This window comes from Schistocerca cancellata, chromosome 5 (assembly GCF_023864275.1).
Source record: "Schistocerca cancellata isolate TAMUIC-IGC-003103 chromosome 5, iqSchCanc2.1, whole genome shotgun sequence".
Lineage (NCBI taxonomy): Eukaryota > Metazoa > Arthropoda > Insecta > Orthoptera > Acrididae > Schistocerca > Schistocerca cancellata.
Window position 1 is genome coordinate 101,131,183 of NC_064630.1, and position 19,790 is coordinate 101,150,972.

The 19,790-nt window shown below is 41.6% G+C and overlaps 1 protein-coding gene across 1 annotated transcript in view; it reads right to left on the reverse strand.

Annotated features, from left to right (window-relative positions):
* The window catches only part of LOC126187371 (uncharacterized), a 1,107,325-nt gene that overhangs the window by 242,425 nt on the left and 845,110 nt on the right, over positions 1-19,790 (reverse strand). The window contains exon 3 of the mRNA XM_049928416.1: positions 9,637-9,763. Within this exon, the coding sequence (XP_049784373.1) occupies positions 9,637-9,751 (115 nt within the window). The 5' untranslated portion in view covers positions 9,752-9,763. The remainder of the gene's footprint in view (positions 1-9,636; positions 9,764-19,790) is intronic.

Sequence of the window (19,790 nt, forward strand, 5' to 3'; positions counted from 1 at the left end):
TTATATCGCTAAAGCCACAATAACCTGTAAGTGTATACTGAGATTTTAATTGCACTTCGCACTTTATGTAAGCATGTTATGCCGTGGTAGCGATAGGTAAATCGCAATTCAGTGCGACAATGACGAATATGTTTGTCGTTTCGGATAGTATATTCTTTTATGAAAGTCAACTTGTACGGCGGGCAGAGATAACGAACTACCACAATGGTCACAATTATTGTATATTACAATGCTTTGTACAAATTATCCAGTTAATAAGTACTTTAAAACAAATAAAATGGTGTTTGTAATAAAATAATATGCGAAGATTGTCTCTTATTTGTGATTAATAAATTACTTTCGTAAAATATATTATGAAACTGGGCTTCCATAATGTCCCTGTGCCAATCATAGTTAAAAGCTGATATCGTAATTTTGATGTTAAGGCAGCACAATGCCTTCGTCTACTACGTGGGTGTAAATGTTGCTGTTAAGTTTATCGATACTCTCACTTCCTCTACTTCTCTTTCAGTTCACAGACTGTGCACTCCATTCAATGTGTCCTGTAATTCTCCTTCATTTTCTCTGAGAATAAAATCATATCCTCTCACTCTGTGTTTTACTCCTACTCCATAACCTTCCTTTTATTTCTGCTAATGTCAGTTCCATGAACGGGTAGAACGATAGTGAAGGAACACTGGAGCTTGCCTTATAAAATTTTATATCCGAACAGTTGTTGCTTGGATAAGAAGTTGTCATATAACTCGTCAGCTCAAATTCCGATAACATTCCAAGCTTTCAATGACTGCTTCCATCTTCATGATTAGGAGCAGGGTGGAGACGCAAGCACTGAAATTATTGGAGAAAGATGGAAAGTTGGTTGTTTTTCTGGCCGACAAGGGGAATGTTACTATTTCCTGAACGCAGCAGATCATCTTAACGAAATGTGTCTATTATTGGAACACTGAATTTATCCGATTCTTAAATATGGTTCTACATAGACACTTAGCAGGAAAACAGGAGAACTACTCAAGAGATCTGGCTCCTCTGACGAACTTATGAAAAATTTAAGGCCAAGGTCACCAAGGCCACTCATATTGTATGGTCTACGTGAAACACACAGGGATGGCATATCACTTAGAACAATACTGAATACTGTTGTCTCTCCTAGACACAGGGTACAAAGTATCAATCTCAATTATTGGCACCTATAGTCATCCACTGTAGACACCATATTAAAACTCTCAAATGTTTGTGTTACAGAACAGATGAAGATACACTAAGTGAAACCATGGTTAGCTTCGATGCGGTCTCGCTTTTTACAGAAGTATTGATAGGAGAATCATTTAACCCCTTATGTTTTAAAACTGTTTCAACACAACTTGACGACCAAATACTTTTTGTATTGTGTACATTACTGTCACCAACCACAGCTAGTTTCTTAATAGAGGATTTCACTGAACGAGTGTTGAATAATGCTGTCCTCCGTCCAGCCTGCTTGTTCAGATATGTTGACTCTACATTTTTAATTTTTCTGCACGGTAGTGAGGGATTCAGCAGGTCATCGATGGTGTCAAAGGTATACATCCTAACATCAGATTTACAGCGGAGATGGAGGAGAACAGTAATATGCCTTTCTCATATGTGTTGATCAAACGGAAAGCATCTACATCTCTTCTCCGTAAGTCTAGTCTAAGTGCTTGACAGCGGATTCACAGAGCGACTTTTAGATTGTATCTCTACAGTTACACTAACAAATAGCACGCATGAAAAATGAGCACCTATATCTTTCCGTGCGAGCACTGATCTCTCTCTCTCTCACTCTTTTTTTTTTATAGCCGAGAAATCCTACGAATGTGTCTTTATTTTTCTGACGCCTTGCTTCCAACGTCAAGCACAACGTCATAACTGGCACTGGTGTCTTTACCTTACGTAAAACTAGACTAATGGTAATTAAAGTGTCGACAATTTTCTTATCCATTCTTTTGTATTTAGATCATGTCAGCATCTTGGATGAATGAGATGTTAAGCTGATTGTGCGATAGTTCTCGCATTTGTCACTCCTTGTTGTCTCCGGGGTTGTGTGAATGATATTTTACGAAAGTCTGATGGTATGCTTCCAGTCTCACGGATTCTAAATTCTTTCTTGACTAGTATTTCAGTTGCCACGTCCTCCGATGATTTTAGAACTCTCTAAGGAATATTATCTATCACTTCTACCTTATTTGATTTCAAGCCTTCGAAAGATGTATTAAACTCAGTGCCTAATACTGGATCCTCAATGCCTTCCACATCGACTCAAATCTTTTCATCTGTCACATCATCAGATATTTCCCCTGTGTCGTGGAGACGCACGATTCCACCTACCCGCTCTGTCCTCTGCGTTTAACAATGGTGTTACTCTTACGCTGTTACTGTTGAGACCTTTGTTTTTAATTTCATAGGCTGTTGTTTAGTTTTTTCTGTATGTTGAATCAGACTTTCCGGCGAACATTTCTTTTTCTTACTTTTTATTACATTGTGGGAGTGAACAGTGATCAAAGTGTTACAAATATTTACTATCAAAAACAGTCTTGATCACAATTTATTTATTACGGTGACCGGTTTCGATCACTACTGTGGTCATCTTCAGACCAATGAGTAAGGACTTCCTTCTGCTGGAGAATCACTGCTCCAGCAGAAGGAGGTCCTTACTGATTGGTCTGAAGATGACCGCAGTAGTGGTTGAAACCAGTCACCGTAGTAAATAAATTGTGATCAAGACTGTTCTTGATAGTAAATATTTCTTTTTCTACCTCCTCGTATTTGTATAGCCATTTTGCATTAGCCTTCCTGCTCTTTCTATTTGTTTCATTCTTATGTGACTTATATACTATACTCCTGTCTTTTCGTGAGCACTTTTGTGCTTGAATTGGTGTGTAAAACTTAAGATCGGAAGTAACTTTAGATGTGTCACAGTTCGATGAAACTTGGACCACACATAGAACTGCTACAAAATAGTGCAGAAGGTACATGAAAGAAATACCTAATGGAACGAACAGAAACAACAATTTCATTTAAGACAACAATTACACAGAAGTCACCGTGATTTCTGATGGTCGCCTGTTCGTTAGAAAAGGCGGAACATGATTCTCAACAGCGTGTGTGATAACCGATTGCAGCAGCGTATGCTCTGAAAAGTACGTAAATGCTGGGCACGAGGTTGGTAAGGAGTTCTTGTGGTAGAGCATTCCATTCCTCAACCAGCACTGTTGACAACGGCTGGATCGTCATTGGTTCATATGCACGTGGTGCAGTAAGCTTCCCCAACTCATCTCACACATGCTCGGTGGGATTCGATGCGGTAGAACGGGGAATATCCTTTTTCCCTGAAAAGACGCTCATAGTGGAGGAGTACAGTGTTACAATGACGGTAATCGGTGAATATACCGTGTTCAAATATTTGGAGGTCATTACGTGCATGCAACATTATGCTTTCCCACACCACAACACCGGAACCACCGAAACGGATCGTGTTCGATAATGATCCTGGGTGAATTACGTACCCTCAAGTGGTGAGAGGTGAGATGAAACACTGTCGAGCATGCCCTAATTTCACGCCTGTCGAAGGATGGGAATATTTAGTATCAAATTATTTTCGGTATACACATGTTATGCAGGTAGTATTAAAAACTGTTTCTTCCTCGATTTTAACTATACAATGTGCGGCTCTCTTATAATCAGTTTGTGGCGCCCAAAGGTTAAAGGCTACCCCGGTTCTACACCATAGGTTCTTAACCTTCCTCAGTTCAACATCCCCTCCCTACTTTTAAATGGTGACTACCCCCTCTCCTCTGCACACTCCTGTTCGCGTGAAAAAGCATTTTCACAAATGAAGCTTAGTATAGTCGATTTATAGACGAAGGGATAAATCCCCGTTGGAAGTCTTCATTGGAATATCGGTGGCACTTCTTTTACCCAACTATTTTCAAAAATGTGCTTTCAGGATAGTCGGACAGAGTGGCCGATCGGTTCTAGGCGCTACAGTCTGGAACCGCGCGACCGCTACGGTCGCAGGTTCGAATCCTGCCTCGAGGATGGATGTTTGTGGTGTCCTTAGGTTAGTTAGGTTTAAGTAGTTCTAAGTTCTAGGGGACTGATGACCTTAGAAGTTAAGTCCCATAGTGCTCAGAGCCATTTGAACCATTTTTCGTGATATTTAGGACTGCCACAGTACAGTACAGAAAGTAACCACTTACGAACCACGTGGCCAGCACGGGAGCACGTTTAAGAGCATGCACTGCTGCCCGCGTGATTACACGCTCTATTGAGAATCATATTTTGTAACGTACAGGGGACAATCAGAAATTGCCGTGATCTCTGTGTTGTTGTCTTTAAATGAAAGTGTTACTTCCGTTCGTCTCATTGCATACTTCTTTCAGTTACCTTCTGTGACATACTGTAACAGTCCTGTCTATGATCCAAGCATCATCGGGCTGTTTTGTTTGGCAGTGACACATCAAGAGAAAATTACTTATTTCCTAGTACTTGTTTTTACACGTCCTGACGGTGACAAAGATTGGGTACTACTTCTGTTAACGTTTAATTGCCTTGCTGACGGGTTTTATTTGGTTACCGAGGCGCCAGAGGCAATCGTGATAAAACTTTTTTTTCTTTCACTTTTATGTACAATATCTTCGCTTACCTGATGTGCAATGGTCGTACCGAACCAACAATAAATGAATGAGTAAGCCCTAGTTAATTTAGCAATAAAGATATTAAGTCATATAATGGACAGAACGCTTAGGATTTTCTACGACCGCAAAGTGGGAATCATTTCTCTATGTTTTCATTTCTCTCACTAATTAGCAATATATTACTTGAATACTCTTACTATCAGTGATGTCTCTTTTGGAATTTCATAATACTTTAACACACGTGCCACTACTAGGAGTGGAAACCGTGAAAAAGGTGAATGAACTATGAAGCAGTTCCAGCAATTGAAAATTTGTTGCATAAAATGCCCTCTCCACATCGAGAAGATTCATTACATCACTAACAAACGTAGGTCCTCTAAGGTCCTTATAAAAGGAAGTATTTGTCTAATGAATTAAAGGAACAGTAGGAATGGTGGAATTTTATACTTTGGAAGTTAGTAGAAGTAATTGGGTCGATTCATCCCGGTCATCAATTACACAAAGCAGGGAGGCATGCGAAGTTCGTCACACCTAGCAAAACCCGATTGTTTCAATAAAATCTGTATCAGGGAACGATTATCATGTAAACGGGGATTATGTATACCCGTGCAATTTGTACCATGCAATTAAAGAGGGAACCTACGGGAACACGAGGGAAGGACAAAGCCACACCACGAAGTAAAGGTCGATTATTGAGAATCGTAAGCATGCACATGAGTTGTGCGCTCTTCGATAGAAAGAATCTTTAACTACAAAATCCAGATTGTAAAACACGTGCTCGACACTGCCATACAAAATGTGGGCTCTACGCACTGGAATTACAATATGTAGACATGAAACCAAAAGGACAACGCTTGAATATAGCGAGGGAAGATCGCCGAAGACAGTTAGGCGAAACAATAATAAGTGAAAATCTGGACTGCAAGAGGACGATGTGATGAACCATCACTCATTACGCACACAAAAAATTCCGCTGCATCGGAAGAAAAAATTTATTCACGTTGCATGCCACGACAATTTAACACTCCACGAAGGAGCTGGCAATGAACAGTCGTATCGAAACATGAAATATTAAAGTAAACAACATCTAACATCCTAAGCCCACATGGACGGTAACGGACTAAGGCCAAAGAGTATAAGCAAGTTCACACGTAATATGCGAATTTCGATAGACTGAAAGCGCGAACCACAATCAGAACTAATAATTAGTAGCTCGGCATGTAGGCTTTGGTTCAGTGCGCGTCTGAAGGCTCTCGAATGAGGAGTCAGCCTCGTTCTGCCAACAGCTTGTCAAAGAAAACGGAGGAGCGGACAGAGTTTCAGGACAATCTGTTGCCCTTGTTGTGAGAAACTTCCCCTTAAACAAAACTGTCAATGGCATGAAGAGGCAGAAGGAAATGGAAACCATTGTAGTTAACGCGCATGGTGTGTATCCACAGTACACGTTGCCTGTAATTAAAAAGTGTCACAATGTTGTTCCTCGGGCAAAAAAGATTCCGGATAACCTCCCATTCGGATTTCTATGGGGAAACCGCCAAGGAGGAAATGACCATAAGAAAGAAACTGAATAACAAACTAAAGATAACTTACTACGAGTCTGACAGTAGAATGTCAGGTGTTTGAACGTGGTAGGGAGGCTAGAAATATGAAGAGCGAAAGGCAAAGGCTCAGTCTAAATGTAGCGAGGATCAGTGAACTGACACGGAAAGTAAATAAAACGCCATCATAGGTTTTTTCGACTCAGAAAAAGCTTTCTACAATGTAACATGAGGCATTCGAAATCTTGGGTAACTACGTGTAAACTTTAAGGAAACCCGTAACGTAGAACATGTACAATAATTGAAACGACAAAGCGATGCCGACCAGGGTGGCCGAGCAGTTCCAGGCGCTACAGTCTGGAATTGCGTGACCACTACGGTCGCAGGTTCGAAACCTTCCTCTGTCATGGATGTGTGTGATGTCGTTAGGTTAGTTAGGTTTAAATAGTTCTAAGTTCTAGGGGACTGATGACCTCCGTCATTAAGTCCCATAGTGCTCAGAGCAATTTGAACCATTTTTTTTTTTGACAATGCGATCTGATTCTTTTCCCGGCGTATTTATAACCTGTAGAATTATCGGGTGTCCGTAAGAGTCATGTCGTAAGTTCTGCACAGTATTCTGCCAAACTGATGGTTCCTGATGATTTCTGCTTCGTACCCACGCAGCGTAATTACTAGATTTACCGTTTACTTTTGTGGAGGATAATGTCATACGGCTCTGCTCACGGAAATATCTTTTGATGAGGTTTGACAACTTCGACTGCAGTTCGCTTAGGTGGTTCTAGCGTGGTTTTGTGTCCTGCTGCAAAACGTTCATAATTAGAGGTCTGTTTAGTTGTATATTTTCCTCAAGCGCTCTGCTCTTGTGCCCATACGACAGCGTTAGCCCAGTCCCATGAAGTGGGAGAAGCGTTGACGCTGTCTTGAGATGGGCATCCAATAGTTCTTCTAGGTGGTGTCCAGGCAGTGGCGAGTGTAGTAGATTCTCTCTCTTTTGTTCAACATATAGTAAAATTTCTTCTAAATGGTAATCCTGCAAATGAATTACCATGCCCAAATTTGATGCGTCAGACTTGTATTCTTCTAATGCAAATAGTTCAAGAACCTGCCCAGCACATCAAAGCCGGCCGCGGTGGTCTAGCGGTTCTAGGCGCGCAGTCCGGAACCGCGCGACTGCTACAGTCGCAGGTTCGAATCCTGCCTCGGGCATGGATGGTTGTGATGTCCTTAGGTTAGTTAGGTTTAAGTAGTTCTAAGTTCTAGGGGACTGATGACCTCAGATGTTAAGTCCCATAGTGCTCAGAGCCATTTGAAGCACATCAAAGAGATGAGTCAAAGGTTTTTAATCCCACGCTTCATTTATCTGCCCAATTATACCGATTTCAATCATTCTGAGGACAAGCTGAAACGCAAGAAACACATTAAATTCAACACGAAATTCTGAAAATAGTCGAAACATTCGGAGGTAAAAACCAAAAGCTGGATATGGTGTAAATGAAAAGTGATGATTTTTTTAGCTCTGACAGTTTAGCATCAGTTTCAACATACAGATAAAAGCTGAGGGGCAAACTATAGCTTGGATAAGCATGAGATGCATTACAACCAGAGAAGATATAACACACAAACACGCGCGGGCGCGCGATGGCGTGCACACACACAAAATGCAATGATGATGTATGAAGCGAAACAGTATGGAGTGAGTTTCACTTAATGATTAAAGGGTCAGCCAGCTGATTTTCACAACACTGCCCAGAACCTCAATTATCCCAGAGAAAAACCTATTGTGAGTGTAGATAAGAAACAAGTAAAATCCATCCTGTGCTTCGTTCTCCCTATTAATCACGATTTTTAACAGCTACTACACAGAGTCCTGGAGATTCCAGTGATGACGGAATACCAGAAGATCAGTGAGAATCAGCAAATTTCTTCTTAAAATGGTCTCTTAATACATAACACACAAAATATTCCTTACTTTAGTGAAACATGACTGTTCTATCGGTAACATGTGTGTTGTGACGGTTTCGTTAAATTCTTATTGCACTTACTTGTAAGGACCATAACTTTTCTGGCCGGTAAAGTGTGTGATTTGTTTGAAAAGGGAATAAATAATATTAAATATATGTTTGTACTATCCTCAACATCCCATTTGATTTTATTTCCTGTGGTGGAACCTTAGAGCTGAATATATTGAAACAGGCAGTTTCTTGTTGATGCACTGTGGCATGTGACCCTTAATTTTTCCTATGGGCTGTTTGAGGTTAGAAGAGTCAAGAAACAGTCCGAAAGTGTTTTTGTGAAACCTCCGCCAAGCACGTAAGTGTGAATTGCAGAGTAGCCATGTAGATGTAGATGTAGTCACATGTTAGTTAGTTCCGCCGTAGTGTCATTCTTCTCCAGGGTACCATTAAAGGACTTCATGGAACTGATAAACAATCGAGACCAACTCTTCGAGTTTGTGCTCTCTTCAAATTACTTCTTGTTCGATGGAAATTTTTATGGACAGACGGACGGTTTCCTTATAGGGCGTCGTCTGTCACCGGTTGTGGCGACTTCATTCATGGAAGATATCGAGGAGGGGGGACTGTAGGAAGCCCAAATAAAACAATTTGTCCCTACCGTTACGTAGATGACACGTTAGTCGTTTGACCACGTGGGCGGGACGGCTTAAATGAATCACTTCACCTGGCCTCAACATACCATTTACCGTAGAGTTGTTACAGGTTCGGTTTCTTGAGATCCTGGCAATACGGAAAGAAGATGGCAAACTGGGACACAAGTTGTGCACGTATCTGTGTTTGTATGCCGCTATTAGTCACCACAACTCATAGACTTGTTTTCAAGGCCAAGACAGCCTTCCCACTGAGCTAAAGCACCTAGAGGTGACATGCAGATAAGGCTTCGAAGATGTGCAGCACAGATCTGGACGCAAAGTCAGGAACTGAAAAGTTTCTTCGACTACGCTCGCAGAGCCCGGAGGATTCATCAGTTTTGGAATTGCGGGTTGCATAAAACGACACTGGTAGGGGCAGCTAAATCATCCTGTACACCACGGCATGTAGCCAAGTTGTTGTTGGTTGTTTTTGGAGAAGGAGACCAGACAGCGAGGTCATCGGTCTCATTGGATTAGGGAAGAACGGGGATGGAAATCGGCCGTGCCCTTTCAAAGGAACCATCCCGGCATTTGCCTGGAGCGATTTAGGGAAATCACGGAAAACCTAATTCATGATGGCCGGACGCGGGATTGAACCATCGTCCTCCCGAATGCGAGTCCAGTGTCGAACCACTGCGCCACCTCGCTCGGTGTGTAGCCAAGTAAATAATTTTTCACAGAGTGCATGTTTTATTCTGTTCCGGTAACAACTCCACACGTTAACATGTATCGTGAATTTGATCTATGGATCACGCAACCAACTACGTAAGTAAGCCGTTTGGAGGCCACTTACCTGGGCACAGCGTCGCCAAGAGGACGGCGGCGAGCAGCAACATCCGCCGGCAGGAAGACGCCCCAAGCGCCGGGCCGGATCCCGACCCCGGCAGCGGCAGCGGTGGAGGCGGCATGGCTGCGCTCTCCTGCAACAGCGGGGGCCACGTGTCACAACTCGGCGTCACTTTGCAACTTCCACTCCCCGCAAACATACAGGCGAGCGCCACAGAAATAACCGTTGACTATAGCATCTATCCATACCGGCTGGCTTTGCAGACGTCTGCAATATGAAGTATGTTCGGGCAAAAAACGATATTTGTTACTTAATCATTAATTGATAAAAGAATCTAACCTATATGAAGCAGTTTATATTCCGAAAATATCCGCATTACGTATGAAACTGCAGCAAGCGGGAAGTGCTGTAGATTTTGGGGTGAAGATTTCGCAACGGTGGGTGACTGTTGCGGCTAATGGTCTTGTGAGATTGATTGAAAATACTGCGTGCCTTCTTTGTGAGCGTCACGCCATTAATTCCTTCTTAGTGGTCCATCGTGAAGTAATTTTGTTCAGATCATATAGAGGGGTCTGAACCCGCTGTAACTCGCTGCATGGCGTGCACTGGAGTTTGCACAGAAGGCTGCAGCAGTGAAGGAGTCTACCCCTCATCCCTCTTTCTCTGTCTCTTTTTTTTTTTATCAGTAGTCTTCTGACTAGTTTTATGCGACCCCACTACGAATTCCTCTCCTGTGCCAACCTCTTCATCTCAGAGAAACACTTGCAGTTTACATCTTCAATTATTTGCTGGATGTATTTCAATCTCTGTCTTCCTGTATAGTTTTTATCCTCTACAGCTCCCTCTAGGACTATGGGAGCTGTTCCCTGATATCGTAACAGATGATAGGATATATGTTAAGATATATGATAGGATATATGTTAGTATATGTGTTAAGATATCTTAACATATATACTATCATCTGTTAATATATCAGGTTCAAATGGCTCTAAGCACTATGGGACTTAACATATGAGGTCATCAATGCCCTAGAACTTAGAACTACTTAAACCTAACTAACCTAAGGACATCACACACATCCAAGCCCGAGGTAGGATTCGAATCTGCGACCGTAGCAGCCGCGTGGTTCCGGACTGAAGCGCCTAGAACCGCTCGGCCACAGTGGCTGGCAAGATATCAGGGAACAGCTTCCACAGTCCTAGAGGGAGCTTCAAAAACTATAGAGTAAGACAGATATTGAAATACATCCAGCAAATTAAGTTCCTTCTCCTTTTTTAATGTTTTCCACATGTTACTTCTGCGTAGAATCTCCTTATTCATCTACATCTACATCACACTCCGCAAGCCACCTAATGGTGTGTGGTGGTGGGTACTTTCGGTACCACTTTCTGAATCCTCCGCCCTGTTCCAGTCGCGAATAGTGCAGGGGAAGAACGATCGTCGGTGAGCCTCTGTATTGGCTCTAATTTCTCGAATTTTCTCCTCGTGGTCAATACGCGAGATGTATTTGAGGGGAAGTAATATGCTGTCCGACTCCTCCTGAAAAGTGCTGTCCCGAAAATTCTATAGTAAATCTCTCCGTGATGCACAACGCTTCTCTTGTAACGTCTGCCAGTGCAGTTTGTTTAGCACCTCCCTAGCGCTGTCTCGCCGGCTAAACGGTCCCGTGACGAAGCGCGCCGCTCTTCGTTGGATCTTCTCTGTCTCCTCTATCAGTCCTACTTTATAGGAATCCCAGATAGATGAACAATACTCAAGAACCTGGTGAACAAGCGCCTTATAAGCCACTTCTTTCGTGAATAAGTTACATTTCCTTGAGATTCTTACGATGATTCTGAGTCTGGTGTCTCCTTTTTCTACTATCTATTTTATGTGGTCATTCCACTTAAGGTCGCTCTGGATTGTTACGCCTAGACATTTTACGGTAGACGCTGTCTCTTGCTGTTTGTCATCAATAGTGTAACTATACAGTATTGGATTTCTTTTCTTATGTATGCGTAATATGTTACATTTACTTACTTTCAGGGTCAGCTGCCAGAGCCTGCACCAATCATCAACTGTCTACAGGTCTTTTGCAAATTCTTATTATCTTTTGGCGTTGCTACTTTGGTATAGATAACTGAATCATCTGCGAATAGACTCAAAGAGCATCCGACGCTTTCTACTAGATCATTTATACAGTATATATTGTAAACAGCAACGGTCCTGTCACACTTCCTTGTGGTACTCCGGCTATTACCTTTACATCTGTCGATTTTGTTCCGTTAAGAGCCAATTGACGCATGGTGCAGGAAGTGGCAATTGAATCTCAATGTAGACAAGTGTAATGTGCTGCGAATACACAGAAATAACGATCCTTTATCATTTAGCTACAATATATCAGGTCAGCAACTGGAAGCAGTTAATTCCATAAATTATCTGGGAGTAGGCATTAGGAGTGATTTAAAATGGAATGACCCATATAAAATTAATCGTCGGTAAAGCAGATGCCAGACTGAGATTCATTGGAAGAATCCTAAGGAAACGCAGTCCGAAAACAAAGGAAGTCGGTTACAGTTCACTTGTTCGCCCTTGCTTGAATACTCCTCACAGGTGTGGGATCCGTACCAGATAGGTTTGATAGAAGAGATAGAGAAGATCCAACGGAGAGCAGCGCGCTTCGTTACAGGATCATTTAGTAATCGCGAAAGCGTTACGGAGACGCTCAGTAGCTCGGGTAGAGGTACTCAAGGTACCTTCCGCCACACACCGTCAGGTGGCTTGCGGAATATGGATGTGAATGTAGATGTAGACGTGTTGAGTTCTATCTGCAAGAAAGTCTTGAATTCAATTGCAAGTCTGCTCCGATACCCCGTAAACTCGTATTTCTTTTTATTAAACGGCAGTACGGGACGGTGTCAAACGCCTTTTGAAATGAAGGAACACGGCATCAACCTCAGCGCCGTCGTCCACTGCGCTGTGGATCTCATGGAGGAACAGAGCGAGCTGTCTTTCGCTGGATGTCTGTTTGCAGAATCCATGTTGATTTTTATAGAGGAGATGTTCATTTTCCAAAAACGTCTTAATTCTTGAGCATGAAACATGATCCATAATTCTACAACAGGCTGACGTCAACGATATAGGTCTATAATTGTGTGGATCTGTCTTGCGGCCTTTCTTAAAAATGGACATGACCTGCGATTTTTTTCCAGTCGTCAGGTACCTTTCGTCATTTAAGATTTCTACAATAAATTACTGCTAGAAGGGGAGCAAGTTCTTTTGCATAATCTTTGTAGAATCTTACAGGTATCTCTTCTGGTCTTGATGCCTTTCCACTGTTAAGTGATTGTAGCTGCTTTTCAATCCCGCGATCAGTTGTCTCAATATCTGCCATTTCGACGTTCGTACGACGATTGAAAGGAGGGACAGTGTTAGAATCTTCCGCGGTGAAGCAACTTTTGAAGACCGAAGTCAGTATTTCGGCCTTCTCTCTGTTGTCTTTCGGTGCCGGTGTGGCCGCTGAGAGAAGGAATAGATGATTTTGACACACTTACTGGTTTTACGTACGACCAGAATCTATAGGGTTTTCACTCAGATCGGTTGACAACGTCTTACTTTCAAAATCACTGAACGCTTCTCTCATTGCTCTCTTTACGCTCATCTTCGCTCCGAGCAGCTTTTGTTTGTCAGTTACTTTTTTACTTCTCTTGAATCTAAGATGAATGCTCTTTGTTTACGTAGCGCTTTTCTACCACGGCTATTAAACAATGGTGGATCTTTCCCATCCCTTAAAATCTTACTCGGAAAATACTTGTCTAGGGCATTTTGAACGATGTCTTTGAATTTTTTCCATTTGTCCTCCACATCTTCGTCCTCATCACCGAATATTTGATGCTGACTGCTGAGATATTCTGAAATTTGTATCCTGTCACCCTTGCTGAGCAAACATATCTGCCTACGTTTCTTAACATTTCTTGCAGGACCCGTCGTCATCGATGCTGTCACAGCCTTATGATCACCGATACCTTCCTCTGCATTAACTGATTCGATAAATCCAGGTCTGTTTGTTGCCAGGAGGTCTAAGACGTTACCCTTACGAGTTGATTCTCTAACGTTTGGCTCAAGGTAATTTTCGGAAAAGACATCCAGAACAATGCCACACGAATCCCTGTCTCTGAAACCAGTTTTGATGGCATAACACCCCATATCTACACTTGGTAAGTTGAAATAACTCTCTATTACAACGGCTTGATCAGGAAAACTACTGTTGATATTTCTGCCTGAATCGCTCTACAACTACTGGTCGTGACCCACGTGGTCTATAAAAGCATCCAATCACCATTTTTGACCTTTCTTTGATACTCAGTTTCACCCAGATTAATTCACACTCGGAAGCCCTGATAACCTCAAAAGATTTTATCGAATTTTTTACTGCAATAAACACGCCGCTACCATTGGCGACTAACCTATCCCTACGATAAGTATTCCAATCTGAACATAGGATTTCGTTGTCATTGACCACTGGTTTCAACCAGCTTTCTGTTTCCAATACTATCTGTGCATTATAACCTTCAGTAAGCGATACTAATTGTGCAACCTTCCCTTGGATGCTCGTACAGTCTTCTAAAATCATATTAATTTTTTCTGTCTCTGATCAGCGAAGACCAAGGTTTTGTGAGGTCACCGTCGCTGATTTGACAGGCAAGTCGTCTTTGATCCCAAGGGAATTGTTCTCTAAACTAAAAAAGCCCCATGTGCACGCCTCACTTACTCTGCTATCCTAGTAGCCGCTTACTGCGTGTAGTACACGCCTGACCTTCTAAGGGGAACCCTACAGTTCTGCACCCGACAGCGGAGGTCGAGAAAGTCTCATACGATATCGCCGCAGAATCGTCTAAGCCTCTAGTTTAGAGTTTCCACTCTGCTCCAAGCCAGAGGACCGCTATCAACCCTGGGTAGGATTTTACAAATAGACAGCTTAGCCTACAGCCCGCAGGAGTCTTCGCCCATAAACACTCCTCCCCCAATCCCCCGCCCTACGATGCATTTTCGTAAAGGCTCATCGGGAAGGCAGGACGCCTGCAAGGGAAAATGAATAATCATGGTGAACTTTTGTAGTCTTTGGCGATGCTGATGGTAATGGGTCCAGCATTGAATTGATTCAAGATTCAAGACTGGCTCTAGTGACAGCCTTTTAAAGAAAGGTGGGGCACTTAAAGTCACTACTTTCCGACACTGAACGAGGGACCGCTGGCAAATCATTTACAGCTGGTAGTGGTAGGTCCTTAGAAATGGCTTAATATTAAGAAGGAAGGACAGCTTTCGTTTCTTGTAGACCGAATGGTAGATCGAAGTGCGTAACGAAACAATTATATTCCATTTTTGTTACAGATTTAATAAATTGTCAGTTTTGCAAAACTTTATATGACTTCTTAACGCACATCGAGCAAGTAAAACGAAGTATATAGTTATCAGAAACAGGGAACGAGCTAGGAATGAGAGGAGATTTGGGTTTAACGAATTGAGGAAATGAAGGAATGATTCCTATCTGAATGGTCTGAGGGGGATTTGAACCGTAGTTCTTCCGAAAACGTCTGAACGAATGAGAGGAACAAAACATGTTTAGAAGCTATGATGCAGAGCGTGCGGTATGGTAAACAGGAATCTGCTCTGCATACAGCGATATTGAGCCAGCGAGGCCATCGATTCCATTGGACGCAAGAGGTTCAGACTCGGAAGGTCATCAGCAATCAGCGGTAACATGTTTACCCCGAATCGAATTTCCAATACAGGAAATCACCGCTCGAGTAACGCCACCGGCAGACGCAGTCGAAGATGCACTTGCGTCTTCCTGTTTATTCTAAAACCAAGAGAGTACTGTAACGGCTAATCCATTATTGCTCTCAGCCAATTTCAATCCTGTTACAACAGTCTTCATGTTGTGTAATGCCACAGAAGAATTATCACTTGCACGTAACAAATAATTGCTTGAAATCTGTTCGCAGAAAAAAAAGCTTCACTCTATTGCTCCAGATCTTCAAATACTGGCCTGTTTCACTTATCTGTCTTTACAGAGTGCACATCACTTTATATACACTGATGACCAAAATTATAACAAGAAACGGAAATTTTGCAAAGTTTCGTTTATTTTGCCACAAAACTGTGTAAACAGGTGATAGGAAAGTAAAAACAATGTAAAGAATACAGAACGTCAACAACTGCAACATGCATAACAGTAGACGAAAATGTTCTTCGTTTTTTCCAACTTAACAGATTTGCACACTCATTGCGACAATTGGTTTATGTGCTCACTGTGGGGTGCGACCACCTCTCGCAGCAATGCAGGCCTGACAACGACGGAGGGTGCTGTGAATAGTGTCATCAACGTCCTGTTGAGACAATAACGATCATTCTTTCTGCGGAACTGCTCGCAAGTCTTGGAGAGTGTTTGGTGGATGCTGATTTGATGGAAACCGTCTCCCTACTGTATCCCTGACATGCTCTATGGGATTCATATCGAGAGAGCGAACAGACCACGCCATGCTTGCCGTGTCTTCCGTTTCCAAGAAAACATCAACCACTGAGAATGTAACCTCTCATTTTAGGGCTTGCAAGCGACATTTCAATTAATTATTACTGTTTCGGCATTTCTTCTTGCCTGCGTTTATGTTTTAATTGTTTTCAACTTCGCAGGTAGCCTCCTACATTACGCTGGTCAACAGTGATTTTGTTGCCAATTAATTGACCGTGAATTTAGGGTAACTTTGTGGCCCTGAATTCGAATACGTCACTCGTTTTGCTGGATTGGCTCTATTTCTTGTGGTAATGTACAATATGTAGATAAATAAACAAATAAAAATTAAAAATATTGACATACATTGTATACACAGTCAAATGCAAATGGTAAAAACATATGAAGAGGATCACAAAAATGCAGTTTCATTGTTAAATCATAAGAAGAAAGAGATAAGAGACAGTCTTTTGAAAACATTACTATTACCATACGGAAAAACTCCACCTGTGTGATTTTCTCTTGTGCTGATCGTCAGGAAAGTCACGCTGAAGATTCTAGCAGTAGTCTGGCATCATGTGGTTGTCCCGTCTACCTTGATATCGTTTTTCCATCACCTGAAAATCTTGATGGAATCTTTCACCTTGTTCCTCGCTGTAGTCACCAAGATTATCCGAAAATCTACCAAAATGGCTGTGGAGGTAATGAATCTTAATGCTCGCATTAGTACCTAAGCTTTTGAAGTTTCTGAGAATGTTTTGCACCAGTTCCTCATAATTATGTGCTTTGTGGTTACCCAAGAAACTCTTGACAACAGGGACAAACTGCTCCAGGCAGATGCTTCAATGCAATTCGTAACTTTAATGAATTCTAAATCATGTATAAGTTTGCGAATTTGGGGAACATCAAACATACCAGCTTTTAATTTTCCATGGACGATAACTAGTTTGGACAAGAAGAGAATAGAAGCTTTCGAAATGTGGTGCTACAGAAGAATGCTGAAGATAAGGTGGGTAGATCACGTAACTAATGATGAGGTATTGAATAGGATTGGGGAGAAGAGAAGTTTGTGGCACAACTTGACTAGAAGAAGGGATCGGTTGGTAGGACATGTATTTGAGGCATCAAGGGATCACAAATTTAGCATTGGAGGGCAGTGTGGAGGGTAAAAATCGTAGAGGGAGACCAAGAGATGAATACACTAAGCAGATTCAGAAGGATGTAGGTTGCAGTAGATACTGGGAGATGAAGAAGCTTGCACAGGATAGAGTAGCATGGAGAGCTGCATCAAACCAGTCTCAGGACTGAAGACCACAACAACAACAACAATTTTCCATTACTGAGTCTAGGGAATGATTTCAAAAATGGCTCTGAGCACTATGGGACTTAACTTCTAAGGTCATCAGTCCCCTAGAACTTAGAACTACTTAAACCTAAGTAACCTAAGGACATCACACACATCCATGCCCGAGGCAGGATTCGAACCTGCGACAGTAGCGGCCACGCGGTTCCAGACTGTAGCGCCTTTAACCGCTTGGCCACCACGGCCGGCTGGGAATGATTTGCATGTATATTTGAAACAGTCGCTATTTTTGTCCGATGCTTTCACAGATTGCTTCATTAGACCAAACTTGATATGAAGTGGTGGAAGAATGATTGTGTCCCTGTCAACTAATGGTTCTTTTAGGATATTACCTGCTCCTACAGTAAAGCTATCTCTTGATGGCCATGAAACTTTTTCCCAGTTATCATGCTTGCTATCTGTCCCACACGCATATAAAGCAAGGGGGTTTGGTGTATTCACTTTCCTGTCCAAGTAAAAAGTTAACCATCTTTAAATCAACACAGTTAGGCCATTGGTGTTGACTATAACGAACTTTTGAAGAATCATCTGGATACTTCCGTATTCCTCATGAAGTTTCGTCGCGTGGTCAGTTGGAGTGGATGTATAGCAGTTACCATTTGCAGCAACACACATTTTAGGTATCTTGTTGAGCAATCGATAAAAAGCCTCCAGTCTTGAGCTTGATATTTTAGCAGCCACACTTTTAGTAGTAAACCAGGGATATCACTGCAGTAAACAAGAGCATTATCTTGACTGAAGTATGGAGGCACATCTTTTTCTCTTGTCCGGTAAGCTGTGATTTAAATGGTTTAAATGGCTCTGAGCAGTATGCGACTTAACTTCTGAGGTCATCAGTCACCTATAACTTAGAACTAATTAAACGTAACTTACCTAAGGACATCATACACATCCCTGCTCGAGGAAGGATTCGAACCTGCGACCGTAGCGGTCGCTCGGCTCTTGACTGTAGCGCCTAGAACCGCACAGCCACTCCGGCCGGCGCTGTGATTTAGTTCCTGGTTGTAGACAATTCTTCTCATTTAGTCTTGATGCCAAAGGTTCAGAAGACAGTTGAGAAAGACCGAGGTCTCTTATCAAATCGTTAAGCCCTTCCTGGCTGAAGAGCTGATGTCTTGTGGAACTTCCTTCGTATTCAAATTCATTACTACTAGTGTTCAAGTCCTGAAAATCATCATCATCTGAAGGAAGTAGTTTTGGCAGAGTGGTGAACACTGGCACAGGAATGTCAGCGCTATGTGGCACTAGTCACCTTGCAGATTCTAAATGGGGATATTCCCACTTATGCTTCTTGTAGCGATTGAAATCTTTTACATTGATAATGCAAAATAATAATCATCATAGTGATTTTTTGGCTCTCGCCACACCATTCGCATTCCAAAGTTTAAACCTCTTCGTTTACCATTAGTCCACAGTGGTAAAGACTCTACACAGCATTTGAAAACTTATGAGGAACCCAATGTTTATCTTGGTCTCCAAGTTTAATTCCAAAATACGCTTATTTCACAAAGTCAGTGATGTTCTTCCGTTTGTTCTTTCAGAGTGCATTCTCCACAAATATAGCAGAGCGCATCAGGCGAGTTGAAACAACCCCTATACGAAGAACTCATGTTTATCTATGAAAACAATAAATTACAATCAAAATTATATTTGCAAAAATATATTATTATAAATATGAGAAGGTGTAACTAATAATAAGGATATATATATATATATATATATATATATATATATATATATATATATATATATATATATATATATATATATATATATATATATATATTACCATATGATCTGTAACTTACATTTAACTAACAATTATGTAATAACTACTGGTAACACATCTTTTTCTTGATACAGTGTAACCAACTGACTCTCCTAGAAATTGTGAGACACAAGAGGGTGTCTCAAATTACTAACACGTCCCATAATTTCACCTTCTCTTCAATAATGTATAATATATAAGATTACATTTGCACATACGCAGTCACAAAAAGTAAAATGAATAGACACACAGAATTATGGAATTTACAACCGATTTACTGATAAATTAACAGTTAAACGCTACACATCAGAGATAGCCTGTATCTAAGAAACTTCAGTTAATTGGGGAAATCCGTTTTCAGATTCAGATTCAGCATACCAAATATACCAACTATACGTTTAAAAATCCCTGGCAACAAGAAAATTTTGTTGTTGTTATAGAGCTGTGTTATCTTTCATCAGAATAAGCAGTGAAGGGATATTTATATAACGAAAATACGACTGAAAACACAAAATTTGCTTGACTATTCACGGTTCTCT